Source organism: Anopheles funestus, chromosome 2RL (assembly GCF_943734845.2).
Source record: "Anopheles funestus chromosome 2RL, idAnoFuneDA-416_04, whole genome shotgun sequence".
Taxonomy (NCBI): domain Eukaryota; kingdom Metazoa; phylum Arthropoda; class Insecta; order Diptera; family Culicidae; genus Anopheles; species Anopheles funestus.
Window position 1 is genome coordinate 79,746,860 of NC_064598.1, and position 18,524 is coordinate 79,765,383.

An 18,524-nucleotide genomic window follows, 5' to 3' on the forward strand; every position below is an offset into this window, starting at 1 on the left:
AGGACAACTATTATCCTTTTTTAGAGCGTATTATGATCGTACTGTGAACAAACACTTTTCGCAGCCCACACAGCCACTTGATGTGTATTTTTTCCTCCATCGCATGAGGTACTCCATTCGGTGCCTTACTTTCCCACCCTCCCCCCATTAACCAGCTTCCTTCCCTTTTGCCCATCCCGAGCATAATAAACTCAACCGGCTCATTCATAATCTACGAGCAGCAACTATACGCGCGTGACCATGGTGGGAAACAGTCGTTGTCATCCTTCCACCAAAAAATGAGTAGGTTCACCATCGAAAAGGACAAACACTCACGCACTCGCCCAACCGAAAAGGGGGGGGGGGGGGGGGGGGGGGGTGAGTGGGGGAATGATTAGCCGAATGAAAGTGGCCCCCCAGGGGGGGGAGGGGGGGGGGGGGGCAAGGGTGGTTCATATTCGACCGGTCGGTTTCGTTTGCCTGTTAAATGACAACAGGAATAAAATGACTGTTCGCTGGTACGTGCGTGGGCATTTCCCATTGTGCACGGAGTTCGCTTTTTTCCTTCCTGCACGGTGCAAAAGTGTTGGCGGAAGTTGAAAAAAAATATATATATTTTCCCGCATTTTCGTTTTTCTCTATTTTGACCGGAAAAGCTTCCCCGTGGTGCTAAGGCTAAACAGTTACATTTATTCTTTACTTTTTTCGTTGTATTGTTCGTCTAAAAGCTCATTTTCCATCCACCCGCAATGACGTACATTGTACGGGATGTTGAATATCTCTCATTCACTCTTTACCCGGTTTTGTCCCAATATAAAACCCTCTCGTTCTCTCTCTCTCTCGCTCTCTGTCTGTTCACTTTTTGTAGGGCACCTTTCCAAACGGACGGTAGCCGATTTGCGTCAATCGTGTATAACGCGCGTGGGCACGAATTTTCCACGCCACCCGAACCTTTTCCCTTTCGACGATGGCACAATGCGAAGGCTTACGGACTCTTGACCTTTTGCGTGTCCTTTTTGTTGAAGCGGAACACAACACACACACACGCACGCGTGCTCATGCACATATGTATGCATAAGGTTGAAAGTTGAATGAAATGGGTTCCAGCGCACTGGAACGGGGGGAAAATGCGCATGCCAGCAGTTGGGAAAACATTCTATGAATGAACGAACGCCTCGTGTCCTCGCAGTGCCTGCAATCGATTTTTTGTTTGTTCCCCCCGGGGGGGTGCAAATGGAACGGCTGCTGCGAGCTAGATTACCATTATCAAGTTCAAGGGATTCGTGTGGTTGGGATGAAAATGAAAACTAGGCTATACATTGGAAAACTTTGCCTGTTTACGAGAAAAACATCATTTCAAGCCATAAAAAAAAACAGATCTTCAATTATGTATGAAAAAAAAATATCTTGGAGGAACTAATATTGAATTCAAAATTACGAAAAGTTAAGCAAAAACATTTATTTATCAAACTTCTTTCTGTCATTGACATAAACAAACAACACACTAGATCTGCAGCTCATTACTTATTTTTATATTATTACAATTATATTTTTACATTTATATTTTTACTGTTTTACAAGATAAAATATTAGCCATTCTTTACAATCACGGTAAGATTATTTCAAGGAACTTCTTAAAATTCTGTGATTTTTTAAGGATAAAAATTCCCTTACAATTATACATCTGTTGAACGCGGAAGACGGATGTTCCAAGAATCCCGGTCTTGGTATCTCCAACGTTCCGGTAATCTGTTCTTTCCTTCACATCCAGATCAACAATTCTACCATATAATTGCATCAGAATCGCGAGTCGTGCCGTGGTATACCATTACCGGGCATTGTATTACATCAAAAAAATGCTTCCGTCATCAGGGGAGCAAGATAAGGGCGAGTGAAAGATGATGCTGGAGCGAGCGACTGTGACTCATCGCAGTAGTCCCTCGCGTGCCCGTTGCTATTGCGTTTGATTAGCAGCGCCTAACGAATTTCACCATCAAAATAGGCTGGCTTTGGGGTGCTCTCGGGCGAAGCTCGCGCTTTGCTGTTTGCTAATCTCACCAACGCAGACACACTCGACGTTTCGCGAACGCAAGTACGGTGGAAGGAACAATCTGCACCAAACGCACACACCGGTTACATCGAGCGAACCTGTTTGAACAAGATACGACGGTCCGGAACAAAACAAGCGGCAGCAAATCGATCGACGACGGGAAAACGTCAAACACACCCCTCCCGGTGGTGGTGGAAAAACAATGTTAGAAGAGAAGCACGAAAAGGGCAATAGAGAAAGAGAGCGAGAGAGATAGAGAGAGAGAGAGAGAGAGTACAAACGGTCCCCACGCATTCCTGCGCTTCGCCGGCACCGAGCAATGAAACCGGACGTAAACCTAACTATAGCACCGATCGTCCATTCATGACAGCTAGCAACCGTCGTTGAACCGCGCGCACACACACCTTCCGCATGCACACACCGTTACTTCAACCCTATGTCGAGCGAAAGAGAGAGAGAGAGCGAGCGTACCCGAGAGCGACGAACTGAACACAGCAAACACGCAATCAAACGCTAGCAGGCGGTGACGTCACGCACCAACCGTTCGCCAGTCACCTTGAACTGCCTTGGGACTGCCGACGACGCAACGCAACCCGAGTGTGCTCCGCTTTGGTCATCCGCTGTTCACGTGAACACTTGCCGCCGTGTTATAGGGGCACTGGAATATTGGCCCCGTATGGTACTCACCCCGAGGGTGAGCGAAGAGGGGTGAGGCGGAGGGGGTGAGTAAAGATGGAGAGGGTAAGTCAGCATGCTATGTGTGTGCAAGGTGGTTCCGATTCGCTATAGCGTTTCTCGTTGCTCTTCGTGTATCCCCCTTCCAACCCCCCCCCCCTCCCCCTCCCCTTTCCTCCCGCGCAAACCCCCCAACAAGCAACATCGACCGACCGACCGAGCCCCCGTTTTCTCATTGGTTGAATGCTGCTGCCTGTCATTCGAGTTTGCCGCGCTATGCTTCCGAAAGCGCAAGGGAAACCCGGCCCGGGGACTGACCGTGTTTGTGTGTATGTTTGCGTTTGTGTTTACGAGCAGCCACTGTTCACGTGAACAGCGAGTGATGCCGGTCGTTCGATGCGTGATCAGAAGAGTCGACGTCTCGCGCATCACCTCGCTTTACCGCATCTTTTCCCTTCTCGCTCTCTCGCACACTCACTAGCTCTTGCTCCCATGCATACCAGCCTACTTTGCGCTGCGCTTCGTCTTCGTATCATCGAACAACTTGCAAGCGTAGAACAGATGGAATGTGCCGTCTTCTAAAAGGGTTGCAAAGGGGTGCAATTTGCTCACGGAGATGACGAAGCAACCGAAACGATCGTCACACAGCAATCGTAGCGGGTGTGTTTCCTCGAATTCTCCGCCACAAACAGACGCAAACACATATACTTACAGACTGTCAGGCGCACGCTAAACACACACTCACACAATCTGACGCAAAAACAAAACTAAGCTTGTGTCGCGCACGCACTACGCACGTTGCGGAGGTTATGCGTTTAGCTGAGAAGGATCTTCTTATTTCTCTCTCTCTCGCGCGCGCTCTTTCTCTACTCTTCACAGACGTAATGACGGGAATGTCTACTTGGATATTGAAGTCATGCACATTCACGTTGTCATTCAATTCACAACGGAGAAGAGAAACAAAAGAATAGAAAAACATTTTTCTAATGCCTGGAAGAATGCTTGGAATTGTTACCACACAAATTCCCCAAGATGATGTATTACTTTCTTTTCTTATTTTGCTCCTTTGCGTTTCAAGCAAAACAACCCCCCCAAAACTGGGCACCAAATCCAAAAACGGAATCCGTAGAGTGACGTCGTGCAGCAGTTGCCAAACGTTTGACGTCAGATACTCTTATTGTTATTGGATACACATCAATATGGCTGCCCAGTCTTGAGGGTGGAAAATGTGTATTTTTCTTGCAGGCGGCTTGTGTAATGTGTGCGTGATAAGAAAATTTCCACCTCAGGTGGCGTGCCGGTTAATGTGCCGGGTTTTATTTTCGGTAGCGATGAATGACGTGCAAACAGCCATTTCATGTTCCGACCAAAGTAAACCAAATGATTCCGTTTGTTTTTTTTGCGAAAGGTTTTTACCTGCGATAATGATTAATCTTCCAAGGGGGGAGTACGCACTTTTGGGCGACGTTAATCCACCTTTCACGTCTGTCATGTGATCGATGCATACGGTAAACGTTATCATCCAATCCTTTCGTGTTCTCCCCTAGACAAGATAGGAATCGTTTCCCCCCAAAAAAACACACATTCCGCATGTGACTTCTCAATAAAACAACGGTGGGTTTCCGTGATTCCTCGTCCAAAGTCCATCGCGACAACCTTACGGCCCCCGGATGACGACATACGCCCAACTAAAGCCGGTGGCTTTACACTTGCCATTCGCCTACATATCTGTTTTGGGGCCTAAAAATAATCTTACCCCCTTTTTTTTTGTTTTGTTTGCCCGTTTCTCGGAATTCCGGATGACTGGTTCGCAAGTCCACCTTGCTCGCAGTCCACAGGTACTGGCGTTAGGGTTGAGCCAAGGGTTGCTGAACGATCACCCCTTTTTTCTTTCGTTTGTGATTCCCCGCGGATCACCCTGAGCATGTCTGTGTGTTTGTGTGTGTGTGTGGATGCGATCGGTAAAAAAATGCACGCGCCCACTTCATTTGCAATTCGGCCTCCCCCCCCCCCAGTCACCCAGTGCGATTGTCGGAGATGAGCTCACAGCTTCCCGTTCGTAACTCAACCACCACCCCGTGCCCACCCCTAATTCGCCCGTTTCAAACATCAACAACCTACGCTCGCATTCTCTAACGCAGACGCACGCACACACACGCGCCCATGGTCACGTACATGTACTGACTCACACACACTCTCGTCGGTGGCTTCTCCATGAGGGAGGAAAGCGTGCGCGTGCGCACACACGATACAGCCAGCAGCACGTTCGTTCGTTGTCGCTTCTTCGTCATAGCTACCGAGCCCCTTCTTTGCACCCCTTGAGGACACACACACGCACGCACACAGTCACACATTCCCCTTGGAGCCATTTATCGGTCGATGACGACAGCACGGCCCACACCCGTTTGCGTTTGAGCGAAGGTGGAGCAGCAACAGCGGCAGCAGGGTTGGTACGACCGACGGGGAAATTCGTGGTGAGTCCCCCCGGTAGACTCCGGGAATCGGGCAGCAGCGGCAGCGGTTCGCCCGTCAATCGACGAACGAGCGCCGCCATTCAAGAGCACTGCGAGCCACAAACAAAACGCTTACAAAGTGTTGTGCCGCCAAAGCGAACGGACGTGCTTTTGCTCATCGCTCTCGTTTCGAGAAGCAAATCACATAGCTACAGTAAAGTGAGTTTGTTTTGCAGTGAGTTGCTGAGGATCGAAGGGAAAACAGAGTCGACGGATTTTTCCTGTGTATAAAGCCGGAGTGTTTGCAGCAAATTGTCATTTTGGCAAAAGTGCACTAAGCAAATTGTTGCAGTAAATGGTTTAAAATTGCAGTGTGCAAAAGTGGATGTTTGTAGGTTTTACGTTAAACGAAAAAAAAAAGCGGAAGCAAAATTTTGCTTGATCGTGTGCAGCAGCATCCCAGCCATCTCAGCCAGAAGAAAAGGAGCGAAGAAAAGTTTAGAACGGTTTCTCGGGTAAACAAGAAACCAGACAACAAAGGAAGCAGTGTGTGCTTAGGGTGTGCTAAAGCCAAAAGAATTAAATTCCGAAGGAAGGAATTTTCGTGTGCAGTGAGAAAGTAAACTAAACCACAAGGAGAAAATCTGTTAAACGTTATTCAAGTGAAATAAAACTCAAAGTCACTAAAAAGTTTAGTTTGGTGTGTGTGTGTGTGTGTGTGTGAAAAAGGGCTTCAAAAGAGCAATAAGTTTACAAAAGAAAAGAAAAACAAAACACAATGGAAAACACAGCAGCCGTGTTACTGTCGCCACCGGCAACGCCACCATTACAGGATACCAGTCAGCAACAGCAGCAAGATGAATTGTTAAAGGTAAGCTTTGTGCTGTATAAAATCGCGAATAGACAAGTTCCAACGGTGGTTTAGGGTTTAGTGTTTTGCAATATTCGCGAGGTCAATTCCCTGTGCGATATGATCGTGTGTGTGTGTGTGAGTAGATAATGTTGCGCATATCCAGAAAGATCTCGGTGAGCACAAAACACAGAAAAAAACCAGTCTTGTGATCGGGTGATGAAATTTTGCGTGCAAATTGTGTCTTTTAATTTGAAGGTTTTCTTCTCCACGTAATTGATGTGCAATTTTAAAAAAAATTCATATTTTTTTTTTGAATTTCACAACTTGTTTCATTCTCAACACATCACGGAACGTGATTCATCACGTTTGCTCCGGATCATTCGCCGACGGCATGATTGCTTTGACATAGTACCAAACACGGGGAAAATGGGACCGAGTGCACGTGTCGGCCATATTTTTTTTTTTGGCCTCCTAATCTCAGTGCGTTTCATCAACGCGGACAGTGCGGATTTATGATCCGGAAAAGTTAGAACCGTATGATGATGTTTTGCCCTTGCTCCACATATTTTAACGGGTTTTTTTCTCTCGCTCACTCTCTCTCGCTTGTATGGGTGGTGAAAACGCAACACCCATTCTCAGGGAAGGAGGAAAACCAGAAAAAAATGGTCGAAAAGAAGCTTTTGTGAATTCTGGTGAAATCTGCTTTAAACTATTTTTAAAAGTACACCACACACACACACACACACACACACAGGCGGAAAAACTCAGACACCTTTCGCGTGACCCTTGCTCTTCCCAGTTTCCGTTCCGTTGTGATGTGAAGGTGGCGCGCGTGATGCCAGATGCTTCTGGGTGTGCTTCTTCTGGGGATATGCCTATCACGCGCCACCATCGTGATAATTTAATTCTTGTGAAATTTTAAACTCAAAACAAAAAACACTAATCGTGTTTGTGGCCGGGGAAAAGGGGGGAAAGCGATGGTTGGTTTTGAAAGATAAATTGTGGTGTGAGTAGAGTTGTAATCGACATTAGTATACTCCTTCGTCATCTCTTTACGGTACGACCTATTGGGAGGTGTAGCTCATCTATTGCTTTTCCTCGCGTGTCAAGTGCATTCGAGAGATGTGCATTTAGTTTTTTTTTGTTTTTGTTTTCGGGAGTGTGAGGTTATAGTGTGAATAAAAATAGAATATTGGTTCACACCCCCTCCTTATTACCCACCCCATTGGCGAAGGGTGTGCGCGTGTACTTTGATCGGTCGATCATCAGTTAAATGAAAGAAGGGATGTGTGTGCGTGTGTTACAACAGCAAGTGTTTGTAAAAGAAAATAATTTAACATTTCGTTTGAAAAAAAATACACAATCTCTATCCACAATTGACAAAATACCGTTCCAAAACATTTCTGAGAAAGCGAGAACAAATCGTGCGACACACAATGTGTGTATGTGTGGCGCAGCGCGTACGTCAGCAAATTCCAAGCCTCCCGCATCGAGCGTGACGCGCCCAAACGCGCGCAAACCAAGCCCCAAACGAGGTTCGAGGCCATCCCGCTCCCGCGATCAGCGAGTTTGAACACAAACATCGTGCCGTCGCGTTCGCACCAACACCGAACACGCTCGATCACGCTCGGATCACGCAGCGACCCGGCCACAATCAGCTGGTGTTCACGTGAACACACTCAAACCAGTCGAACTTTGGACTCTCGGGCTGCGTGCTTTGGCGCGCGCGTACACACGCTCTCTCTCTCGCTCTCTTACACACATTGCCTCTTTCTCTCTGTCGCGTACGCTTGCACCATATATTGGCGGATAGTTTGTAGGAAGAAAAAAAAAGCTTCTCTCCCCCCCCCCCCCTAACCACCCTTACTGCGCCTAGGGTGTGTTGGCGTAACGCGCCTCTTTCCTTGTCGCATCAACACCATCGTCCGTGTGGCGCACGATGACGTCTGTGGCTGGCGAGACATCAAGCAACAACCGCACACAGGCCCGTGTAAGGTGTGCCCTCGTTCGCACCCTTTATGCCGAGATGTTCAGGTCCGAAGTGAACCGGATTTTTGCGCTTTTGGCGCGCGATGATGATACCTGCCGCTGTGATCATGTTCTCTCACTCTCTCTCTCTCTTTCTCCCGTTCTGTCTCCTAGCTTGATTGAATGATGAATAATAGACTTGAATGCGCTGGAGGATGATGATAGTTGAAACGTGTGTGGGGTGTGGAAAATTGGGCGTTGTAAAGCAATTAGTGTGCCAATGTGAGATTGCGTGTTTTATGACTTCCCTTCAACGCCAATAAAGAGGTGGTGGGGAGTGGGAGTGGAAAGGGTTAGGGGCCGGATCCGTCCGGAGGTGGACACTCCTTTTTGGTGGGAAAATATTGAACATTCACCAGACACGAGTTCCAATCGCCTGATCTTCGCTTTTGCAGTGACCATTTCAATGTCTCGTGCACTGATCGGGATGATAAGGGTGATTTGTTATCGTGTGAATGGAAGACGAAACTGGTTCACCACACGCAAACGGTCCGATAAGAGCTGCATATGAATCGTAAAGACGTGTAATCGTAATGATGAATTTCAATTTTTTATAATTTTTTTTTTTGTATCCTTCTCTGTCTTTTTCTCCTATTAGAAAAACAATGCCATTCGTCAGGCATTAAAGCGGAAGCTGGAAAATGCAGCTGCTAAATCATCTTCATCGTCATCATCATCATCATCAGCCAGCGGTAGCTTCGTCACACCGAACCATTCGGATGCGTCAGAGGATGAGTCTGATCTGCCACCGCGCAAACGCCAGTACGTGCGTAACCCGGACCAGCTAGAATCGCATGCCGCCCTTCAAAAACAGCTGCATCAACTGCATCAACAACAGCAGCTAAATGGATCCGGTGCTCCAACACCACCACCGTCGGAGTTTTCCGGCTCGGAAGATGAAACTACCAAGTCCGGTTCGGACGAGGAGCGTTGCTACTTTCAGGGCAGCTCCACAACGGAAACACCGCAACGGGAAAGTGTTATCATGCGCATCAACAAGGATGGTTCGTGCACGAAGACGCCCGCATCGGACGAAACGGGTGGATCCGGCACAACCGGTGGACTCAACATATTTCGCAGCTACAAGTTTAAGATGGGTCCACGGATGTCACCACCGCCGCCAGTAGCACCAGCGAGTGCAAGTGTCTGCCCCTCGCCCGTTCCGGAGCAATCGTGCAACAAGGACAGCATTACGGAAGGTATGGGACAAAATGCAGCTGCCAGTAAGACGACACCCTCTGCAGTATTCGGCACCAGCTCCAGTGGCGGTGCTGGCAAGCGTAAGAAGAAGGACACGGCGACGAGTTCTGTCCCGTCGTCGTTCAGCTCGAACCTCTTCAGCCAACCAATCCTACCGAAGGTGCTGCCCACCTCATCATCATCTGGCTCCTCCACCACATCTACCCTTCCTGTGATAGCGCCCAAAGTCATCGCCACTCCGGCAACGGCGGCCCCCTTCATCCTAGCCACCCAGAACGGTGGTTACATTCTCTTGCCTCAGCAAATGTCACACAATCTGTTGGTTGCTACCGGCCCGACACCGACGATCTCCGAAGCGCGCCCCAAATCTCAACCCGCTCCGTTACCGACGACGACGACGGTCAAAGATGACGGTAAGGGTGGAGCGGAACAGCGGAACCAACCGGCAGCCACCGCCCCAAAACCCGAACGGCGTCGTATCTACGAGTGTGATCACCCGAACTGTGGCAAGAATTACTTCAAATCGAGCCACCTGAAGGCGCACCAGCGTATCCACACCGGCGAACGTCCGTTTAACTGCAAGTGGCCGGACTGTGGACGACGGTTTTCCCGCTCGGATGAACTGTCCCGCCACAAGCGCACCCACACGGGCGAGAAGAAGTTCGTCTGTCATGTGTGCGAACGACGGTTCATGCGTAGCGATCATCTGTCCAAGCACGTGAAGCGTCACAACAAGGACACGAGCAAGGCGTCCGGTTCATCCAATGCCGGCCAATCATCTAGCCGAAGAACAGTAGCCGCCAGCAGTACCACGTCCACACCGACAACGATCCTGGCACCGGCAGAAGTTAGTATGCGTTCCGCGACCGCATTGTACCATCATCACCATCATCAGCTGGCGGCCGTATTTCAACCATCCCATCCGTTTGCATCCGTGCAGCAAGCCTCGGTGTACTGAAGCGATCGCTACTAGCTGTACTCATCTAACTTGTGTCATATGCTGCACGGAAGTCGTCATCCGCGTGGTACAGCAATCATTCCAAACGGGTGCGTGTGTGAACGATTCGCTTACCTTACCACCTCCCCAGGGCTGTTACTAGTTGTAACTGGGGATTGCGCGCCTATGGAACGCGCGGGAGAGAGAAAAAGGAAAGTAAGGGAAGATTGAAACTATCTAGGGAAGGGAACTCCTCGCAGCAAAAAAAAAAAAAAAAAGATCAACTTCGATCGTCTCGTTCGTGATTTTTCCTCTTTCTCCAGTTAGGTTTAAACAATTCTGCGTGTGGGTGCCGCGAAGCGTATCCGTGTGATGCGCCCCACCTATCTGTGATCGTTTTTTCTTACAAAACGGAAAACTGCTACTAAACAAGCAAAGCAAGCATACAACAAAAAAAAAACACTAGAAAGGAAAACCAAAACCTAAGGCCACACTAATCACAAACTTCTAGCCGGCTTAGCGTTTTCAAAAACTCTCTTATCTTATCACAATCACTACTATCTAGTATCTAGAATTTAGGGCATGTTGGGGTGTTAAATACACCTGTGAAAAGAAAGGTGGTGGAGAAAGTCTCAGGAGAGAGTGTTCTGTGGGGGGGAAAAGGGGAGGTTATAAGGGGCAAGGGTTGAGACGGATGGAGGGAAAACTATTCAAGGAGAACAGAAAAGAAGACTCACTATTTGGTTCTACTGTCTGTTGTAAGATACGTTTAATTAATGTTTGTTTTCGTTCATGGTTTTTTTTTTAATTTTCTGTTTGTGATTTTATAAACGCACCAGTTTAGAAATGGGTCGCTTTTACCTAGGGATGGATGAGTGGAAAATGTCACCGTGTGTGTCTCGATGGTTTATTAGTACGGTAGCAGATGGAAAGCCACCCAGCATTATCTTACACAGCGTGTTAGTTGTCCAATATTCGATAAAACTTGTTTGGTTCGTAATGGTTTCGTTAATTTATTTTAGTCCTTAATCGATATAGCCGTTAAACATGCCACAGTAAGACAGTTAAGTTTCGTATGCACATATTATTAGCATATTGGCAGATGCAGCGAATCAGATGTACAGCAGGCGAAGAGAAGAGTGAGAAAAGTAATTAACGATCAAAGGAGAAAATGCAGTAACAGATCAACATGTGTTGTTAAAATCATACCTATTTACCTGTATATCTACCTAATAATTGCCAAAAGAAGGGTCAGTTTTCAAGAGATGCGCCACAGGCACAGCAAAACGAAAAATGAAAAAGGCAAAATCAAATGCAAATGGCAAAGTAAACACATACAAAACACAGAAAATCCCAGTAATATACATTCTTCTCGATCGATCTAAAATGAAATTTATGCCGTGTGTTGGTGTTTTTATTTACTTTATATTGATAAGAATGGAAAGAAATTTTTTATTTGCGTAATACTTATCACCGTTCGTTCGCATGTGGTTTGCATGCCGTTGTAAACTTCTCTCGAGATCGATACATTAAATACATTTACGCAGCACACAAGGGCACATGTGTACAGCGATCGGGCAAAGCTCCGGGAACGCACGTGTACGTGGAGTGGAAAATTTCTGTCGTAAAAGTTGGATAAATTATGATCGACGTTTGCTTATCGTTTTTTTTTTGCACCCGTGTTATTCATAATAAAGCAAGCACTAGAGGAATTCAATGTATCGTTAGTTTTGTTAACTGAAAAGGCCAACACTTTTTCCTCGTGCCAAAACAATTATGCCTCCTCTTTTCCTCTCTTCTCTTTCCCCCCAAAACCCCGTGCAATGGGTGGAAGTTCTTCAGCACGATCACAGCGTGGTTCATCGAAACAAGCTCGCGGGATGGGATTTTCCCGACAATACGCATGGGTCCATCCATGGCCACGGAACTGGTTTGACTGTGTAGCCGGTTTCGTTACCCTCTGCTGCACATTTGCTGTGTGTACTCGCACATTTGGGAATGTCCCACATTCTTTGCTATCGAAAATCCCCGGCTTACGGCACCGCAGCAGCAGCAGCAGCAAGATACCAGTCGTCTGAATGGAAAGTCGCAATGACGTGGGCCCCGATTGATTATCTCGTTTCTAAGAAAATGTTTTTGATGTGCCTCAATTTTTTTTTGCGCAGACAGAGGAGAAATAATTTCAGCAAAATTCTACGAAACGCTTCGCTTTTGTTTGTGCAGAAAGATAATGTTTTTTTCGGGAGAAGCAGCGATTCATTTCCGGGAAATTGTAAAGCAGAAATGGTTTACAACTGTTGACAGGCGGGAAAAATGTGGTCCGAAAATATTGGCACAAGATTGTGCATTGTTTACTGTCTTGGGAGATATTTGGTAGTATTAATGGAAGATAGATAAAAAACATGTTCGTTTATTTACAAAGCTTTTCACACTTTACTCTAGATAAAATAGGAAATAAACGTACAAAAATTGTGTTTTGTTGAAATTGAACGAGATCTCCGGCGATCGATTCCACGAGGTTTTAGTTAGGCATTCGGACTCTCACACCGAGGGTTATAGCTTGAGTCGCATCTGTCTACTAAGTAAGTATTACTGTCAATAGCTTATAACATCCGTAAGTCAGCAGAGTTTATCAATAATATTTCTTCAAACAATTAGCCATCCCAACCGTTCTAGCAAGAAAGCGTGCACTAAGCATTTTGACCTCGGCTCGGGTTGAGTAACACCGAGCGATGGTGTAAACATGTTTACTTCCTACACTCGACTGTGTTTCACTTCCCAAAAACGTCCCCCCAAAAACCTTGAGGGCCACAAACAAAACACCATCTATTGACGACTGCGGCCCCGCAAGTAAGCAAAAGGGAAGGCCACGAAACAATTCTCGAAAACAGAACGCCGTCTGTACATATACGTCACGGAGCTTCCAGCCTCCATCTTCGGATCGGATCTTGTCAGCCAAAAGGGAACGATCACGCTGTAAGTTCGTGCGAATGGGGCAGGAACGGAACAAATGGTTGAAAATAAAAATTCTACAAGAAGGGCAAACAAGTGAGAAGACCCTTTTCGGTAGACCACTGTGCGGAGACTTTGAACTTGCGTAGTGCGTCGTCTTTGCGGTAGCTCGATCGTTGCGAATTGAGATATACTATCCGGTCAAATAGACAATTGTTTACTAGTTCTAGTGTAAGGGTTAACCAGCTTTTCAGCAGTATCGCTATCGATGTACGAATTGGTCAAAGGGTGGGTGAATGGAACCGGCGCCCAAATCAAGGATCACCACCATATCTGATGACAAACGATAACAAGCTGTTGCTTTAGCAAGTTCTGGTTTTTTATCAACAGTTTGGTCCGGTTTTTTCCGTCCCAAACTTGCCTCATCACGGTGCCTGTTCCAAGTCATGTCGTCCCACCCACTCAACACTCAACCGGTCAGCTGATTAGAAGCAATAGCCTTTAGCTACGAGTGTTAAATGGCGTTACATTGTTTACCTTCTGAGGGATCTTCCTGGGAGCCGGTTCCCTTTACACACTCCCCCATTCTCGAAGGGCGATGATGATGATGATGATGGGGTTCATATGCGACTCGCGTAAGCGCATCAAGCATTTACAGTGAAGTAGGAGAACGTCTACCCGACACAGCAGGTTCTATGAACGTGCGACCTCCAACCACACCCCAGAGTGTCCCAGTGAGTGTAGATAAAAGAGGGCGGACACACACACACACACTCATTGGCTGAGGGTATGATAACCGTACTCCGATCACGCACCGTACGGATGATAACTTCGTGGCGACGCATTATGACCAAGTAACCAAGATAGAACATGGTGACCTTTTTAAAGGCCATACTAATGCCTCGTGCCCGGATCCGATCCATCCAGATACTATCCTGACTCAATTTGTTTCAACTGGCATAAACAAATGGAAAGAAGGAGACAAAAAAAACTGAGAAATAGAAGAAGCTTTTAGAAATTGAAGTTACTGTCTTGTCATACTCTGGCTTAGGAGGGTTTAAAGCTCAAGTGACAAAATTGAAGATAATTTTGGAACTGAAAATTGTCGATCTGTAAACCTTCTTACTTTCTGGAGAGATTATAGAGATCATGCTGATTATAAGTTTACAGGATTTTCAAGCTCAACTGGCAGAATCCAAGCAAGTTCTTGGTTCTGTTCAATGTGGAATGTGCCGAGTTAGATCTGGAATCCTTGACATTTGTTGAATGTTGCTCAAAAGGCCATTGGAACTCACACCAAAGCTTACAGTGTTGCTTTGAATCCAGATCTAGATCTATAATCAATCGATCAATAAGCACACATTGTTTGTGTTTGAATTGAAGTAAACTGATCTAACTATTACGTTGCGGGAACTGGATGAAGTGGTCCACGTACACAGCTAATGATTGTCCGGCTTCAATGTTTAGTTCTGCTAAATGCAAACACAAATTGTACAACAATAAACACCAACCGACAAACCAAACGCTCTTTGCCAATGAGATAAATGGAATTGTCCAAAGAACGAAGAAATAAACCCGCCCCACCCCATTAAGTGAGAGTGAGACAGGAAAGTAAACTGATAAGAACTGCTAGTAAAAGTCACCGGACAAATGTTGCAACTGGTGCTGGTACGATCGCAAAACCAGTCATAACTGCAATCAGCGAATGGTCACCGAGCGGGTCGGCATGGACTTGTGCACAAATAGCAAAGGAAAACAATGTTCAGCATCCTCTGTGCGCCCCTCGCGATGGCACACAAAAGCAAACGTCTGCTACTGACGTCAATGGGCACCCGAGTTCAGTGATAGTGGATCGTAGTTTAATCGTTAGTCCCCCGGGCCCAAAAGAAAGCGTCGGAAATGGGGGCGGGCTCGAGCAAAGTCAGCTACAAAACAACAAACTTGTGGTCCGCCGGATCGCGCTGGAACCCAATGGTTCGAACGATGAAGAGACACCCCGCCGGGGGGGCCACTAGGTGAATGCGTGGGAAAAAAGACGACCAGCAAGCAAACCGAGATCAGACCTCCGGGGAGGGACGGGGAGGATGGCAGTTGAACTGAGTGTCCCGAGTTCGTTCGGGTCGAAATAATAAGCTGATTGTGGCAATGGACAGCAGACAGCAAAACCATCCATGGCTAAAACTGGCAACGCAATAGCCGTTTTCAAGCATTACGCTAAGCCGCTGATAAGCACGATCCGCGATCCGTCCTGATGTGTGCAGCGTACCAGGTGATAGGGTAATGGTGAGTAGTGGGAGATGAATTCTTTTTTTTTTTTGCTCCAACCACCCAACTGCTCCGGTTTTCCCATTCGAATGAACGATCGACACAATCAATCTGTACGCAAAACACAGCTCGGTGCGATCCTCTCGCATCCCGGGCTCAGTGCCCGGGTTCACATTCCAACGATGGCCTCGGTGAGGTCAACATCGGTTCGTCCGATCGTAACAAGACAGCGATAGAGGGATAGCGTCCCCAGTATGTCCGGCTAGTACCGGGCGATGTTTGGAAAATGAAACGAGATTCGCCGTGGCACGAGACGTCGACGCTGGTGGTAGTAGGTTTTTGTAGCAGCTTGATAGCAGCATTGATAGCCCTACGTGCCCCACCGGGAACAAATGCGGGCGGGTGAAGATCCTTGGCTAAAGATGATCACGCGTTCAGCACGTTCCCAGGGCGTGCACGATGACACTGAACTGGGTTGAGAAATCACTGGAAGCCTCCCCGAAACCGCTAGTGACAGCGGGATGATCGCCAATCTTACTACCGAATGGTAGACATTGTGTACTTGACCCGGACGCGATGCTCCAAATTTTTCGATCAGGTTTAAGCTAAGCCTCGATCAGTCGGACGTTGATAGAATAGGGTTTTTTGGCCATATGGAATGAAGATGACGATTTGGCAGTAAGGAAAGGAGGAGAGAGAGAGAAACCAAGTCTAGTAGTTTGATAAATTATCAGTATTTTTCACTGTTATCAATAATACAGAAAATAGCAGATCGTGGATGGTTATGATAACGTACGGCGTGATAACAAACCGGTTAGTTGACATACTACTTTTCCAAAATACTTAGTCACCATATATAAGCCAAGTGTGGATTAAAGCACTGAATGTGTTCATCGCGCTTAGTGCGTCGTCATGTCGTCCGAAAGCGAAAGGAGAAGATCACTAAGGCAAGAAGAGACATTGTAATCTCACTCTTCTTTCATTTCGTGGATCAGCAATATTCAACCTGACGGTTACTGGAGGTCTTACATTCAAAGAGGGTGTGAATCTGAAGGATATGTCCGCGTTCAAGGACACTCTGGATCCGGATTGGAGAGCGTTTGCTTCAGATTCTTCAAGCAAGGAGAAGGACGACACTCCACAGGTTATATTATCCATTCTTTTTCCCGTATGTGTGTGTGTCTGTATGCCTGCGCTGGTGCAATTGGCCGCACTGACATAGTGAACTAGCGTCCAATGTTGAGTATGCGCTGCTATCCATTACGTTCATCGACCGACCGACCGACCGACTGACTGACTAACTTTGAGATGAACGGCGAAGGAAGAAGAAACACGGCGTACCCTTCCAGATCGACGACCGTTTGCAATGGCACGCCGCTTCGCTCAAGGACTTCTTTCGCTCATTTCACACACCCTGCCGGACCGGAAGATACGGGACGCGATTGCGTTTGTGTGTCTCTTCGTACATTCGGCAACCCACTTCGGTTACCTTGGCACGGTCATTACACCGTGTTCCGCACTGTCATCGGAAGCGATGATGGAATCGAGACGCGTACCAACCCACTCCGAATACGGATAGCCGACACCATGCACAAGAGTAAAAAAAAAACCGGAACCTAACCTTCGGCCGTCACAATGCACCACACGCATACGCCTGGTGATATTTTGCATTCAAACGACATGGCCAGTTCTTCTTCTAGTGTACTTTTTCCGATTGATTTCAGCGAACGTGAACGACCTAGAAAACGGGCACAGACACACACACACCTCATCGTGCAGATAACCGCGAGTGACTTTTTTTCGCGTGTCAATCTCCCCTGCATGGACGAAAAAGAAGGCCAAGCGCCGGCACGCTGACACCCGCGTGCCAATATCGCGGCAGGCCATGAATTTGGGTGAACTCGGCTTAGCTTCTCGTCTCGTGCACACATGTGACTGAGACGAAAGGGGGGGTAGCGATAGCTTCGGTTCCCAATTAATACATTCAAACAGCAAAAAAAAAATACTCACTATCACGGGACTACGTGCAGATAAGCCCAGGGCAGAAGTGGCATTGGTGCGGCCAATGGTCCAACAGCGGGAAGATATTTTTCTTATCAGCAACTTTTCGGTTATGGCAACGAACGATGGATTTTGTGGTAGTGGAATTGGGGACTACCTTGTTACCGGTTCGCACGGGGCACGTGCATGGTCATTGTTTTACCTTGTACATCGAGGTAAGGGTGCTTGATCCAAAACGTTACTAAACGCTGGGACAGTCTTAGTAAACGGAATGACAACTAATGTTTGCTATTGTTTACATGTTCGATAAGAAGAAATGAAGCAAAAGGGAAAAACAAAGCGAATTCATGCTGCAGTAAGTCAATATGTGGAACAGCCCTAAACCACACCCTGCCTCTACATTTCCACTGCGCAGTAGTACCTAGTAGTAGTAGTAGTTCTGGGAAAAGAGCGATAAGCGCGATCCAAGTAAGTGATGGAATTTATTTTTAGAACGACCTATCTGTCAATACAAGAAATGATTGGTTGCTTAGACTTCGTTGACCTAATCATACAAAATCTTCAGTATTTTGTATCGAAAAATACAAAATATAAATTTGTACTATTCTAGTCACTTTCCCTTTTCGCTGGCCACGAACACCTCAAATTTGCCACAATCGTAGACATTTGAGAAAAAAAAAAGTTCAGTCGATCACAACAACAACAACGGAACATCGATTTTGTCCGCAAATGTGGCGATCGTTCGACCTTCGCCTGCTATAAGACCTTGCCCGAAGCTAGTGCGACGTGCGCTACACCACGCTGCCCACAGTTCGTTCATCCGCGATCACACACAGGCACCAGCACCCAGCACCAAAACGCAGAAGAAAGAGACAACAGAAAAGAGATACAAACAATGGAACCGAACCATCCTGTGCCTGGTGGTGACACTACTTCCGCTAGACGACAACACACCAAACACCGAACGACATCGTGCGGCGCTCGCGACGCAACCGGTTCCAGAAGATGGCGATGCCACCCCGCCCGTTGATCTACATAATGGCGGGCGCTCCGTGCGATAACTGGTCGGAACCGGTTACATCGTCGCTGCTACTCACACACAGCAACAAACACAAGGTAAGGGGCACACGC

At 47.1% G+C, this 18,524-nt stretch overlaps 1 protein-coding gene across 1 annotated transcript; it reads left to right on the top strand.

Moving 5' to 3' along the window:
* Positions 1 to 5,227: 5,227 nt before the first annotated feature.
* LOC125764214 (Krueppel-like factor 11) lies at positions 5,228 to 11,567 on the top strand. Its single transcript, XM_049428196.1, has 2 exons — positions 5,228 to 6,028; positions 8,637 to 11,567. Exons 1-2 carry the CDS (start codon positions 5,936 to 5,938, stop codon positions 10,194 to 10,196), a joined length of 1,653 nt encoding a protein of 550 aa, XP_049284153.1. The 5' UTR covers positions 5,228 to 5,935; the 3' UTR covers positions 10,197 to 11,567.
* The last annotated feature ends 6,957 nt before the right edge of the window (positions 11,568 to 18,524 follow it).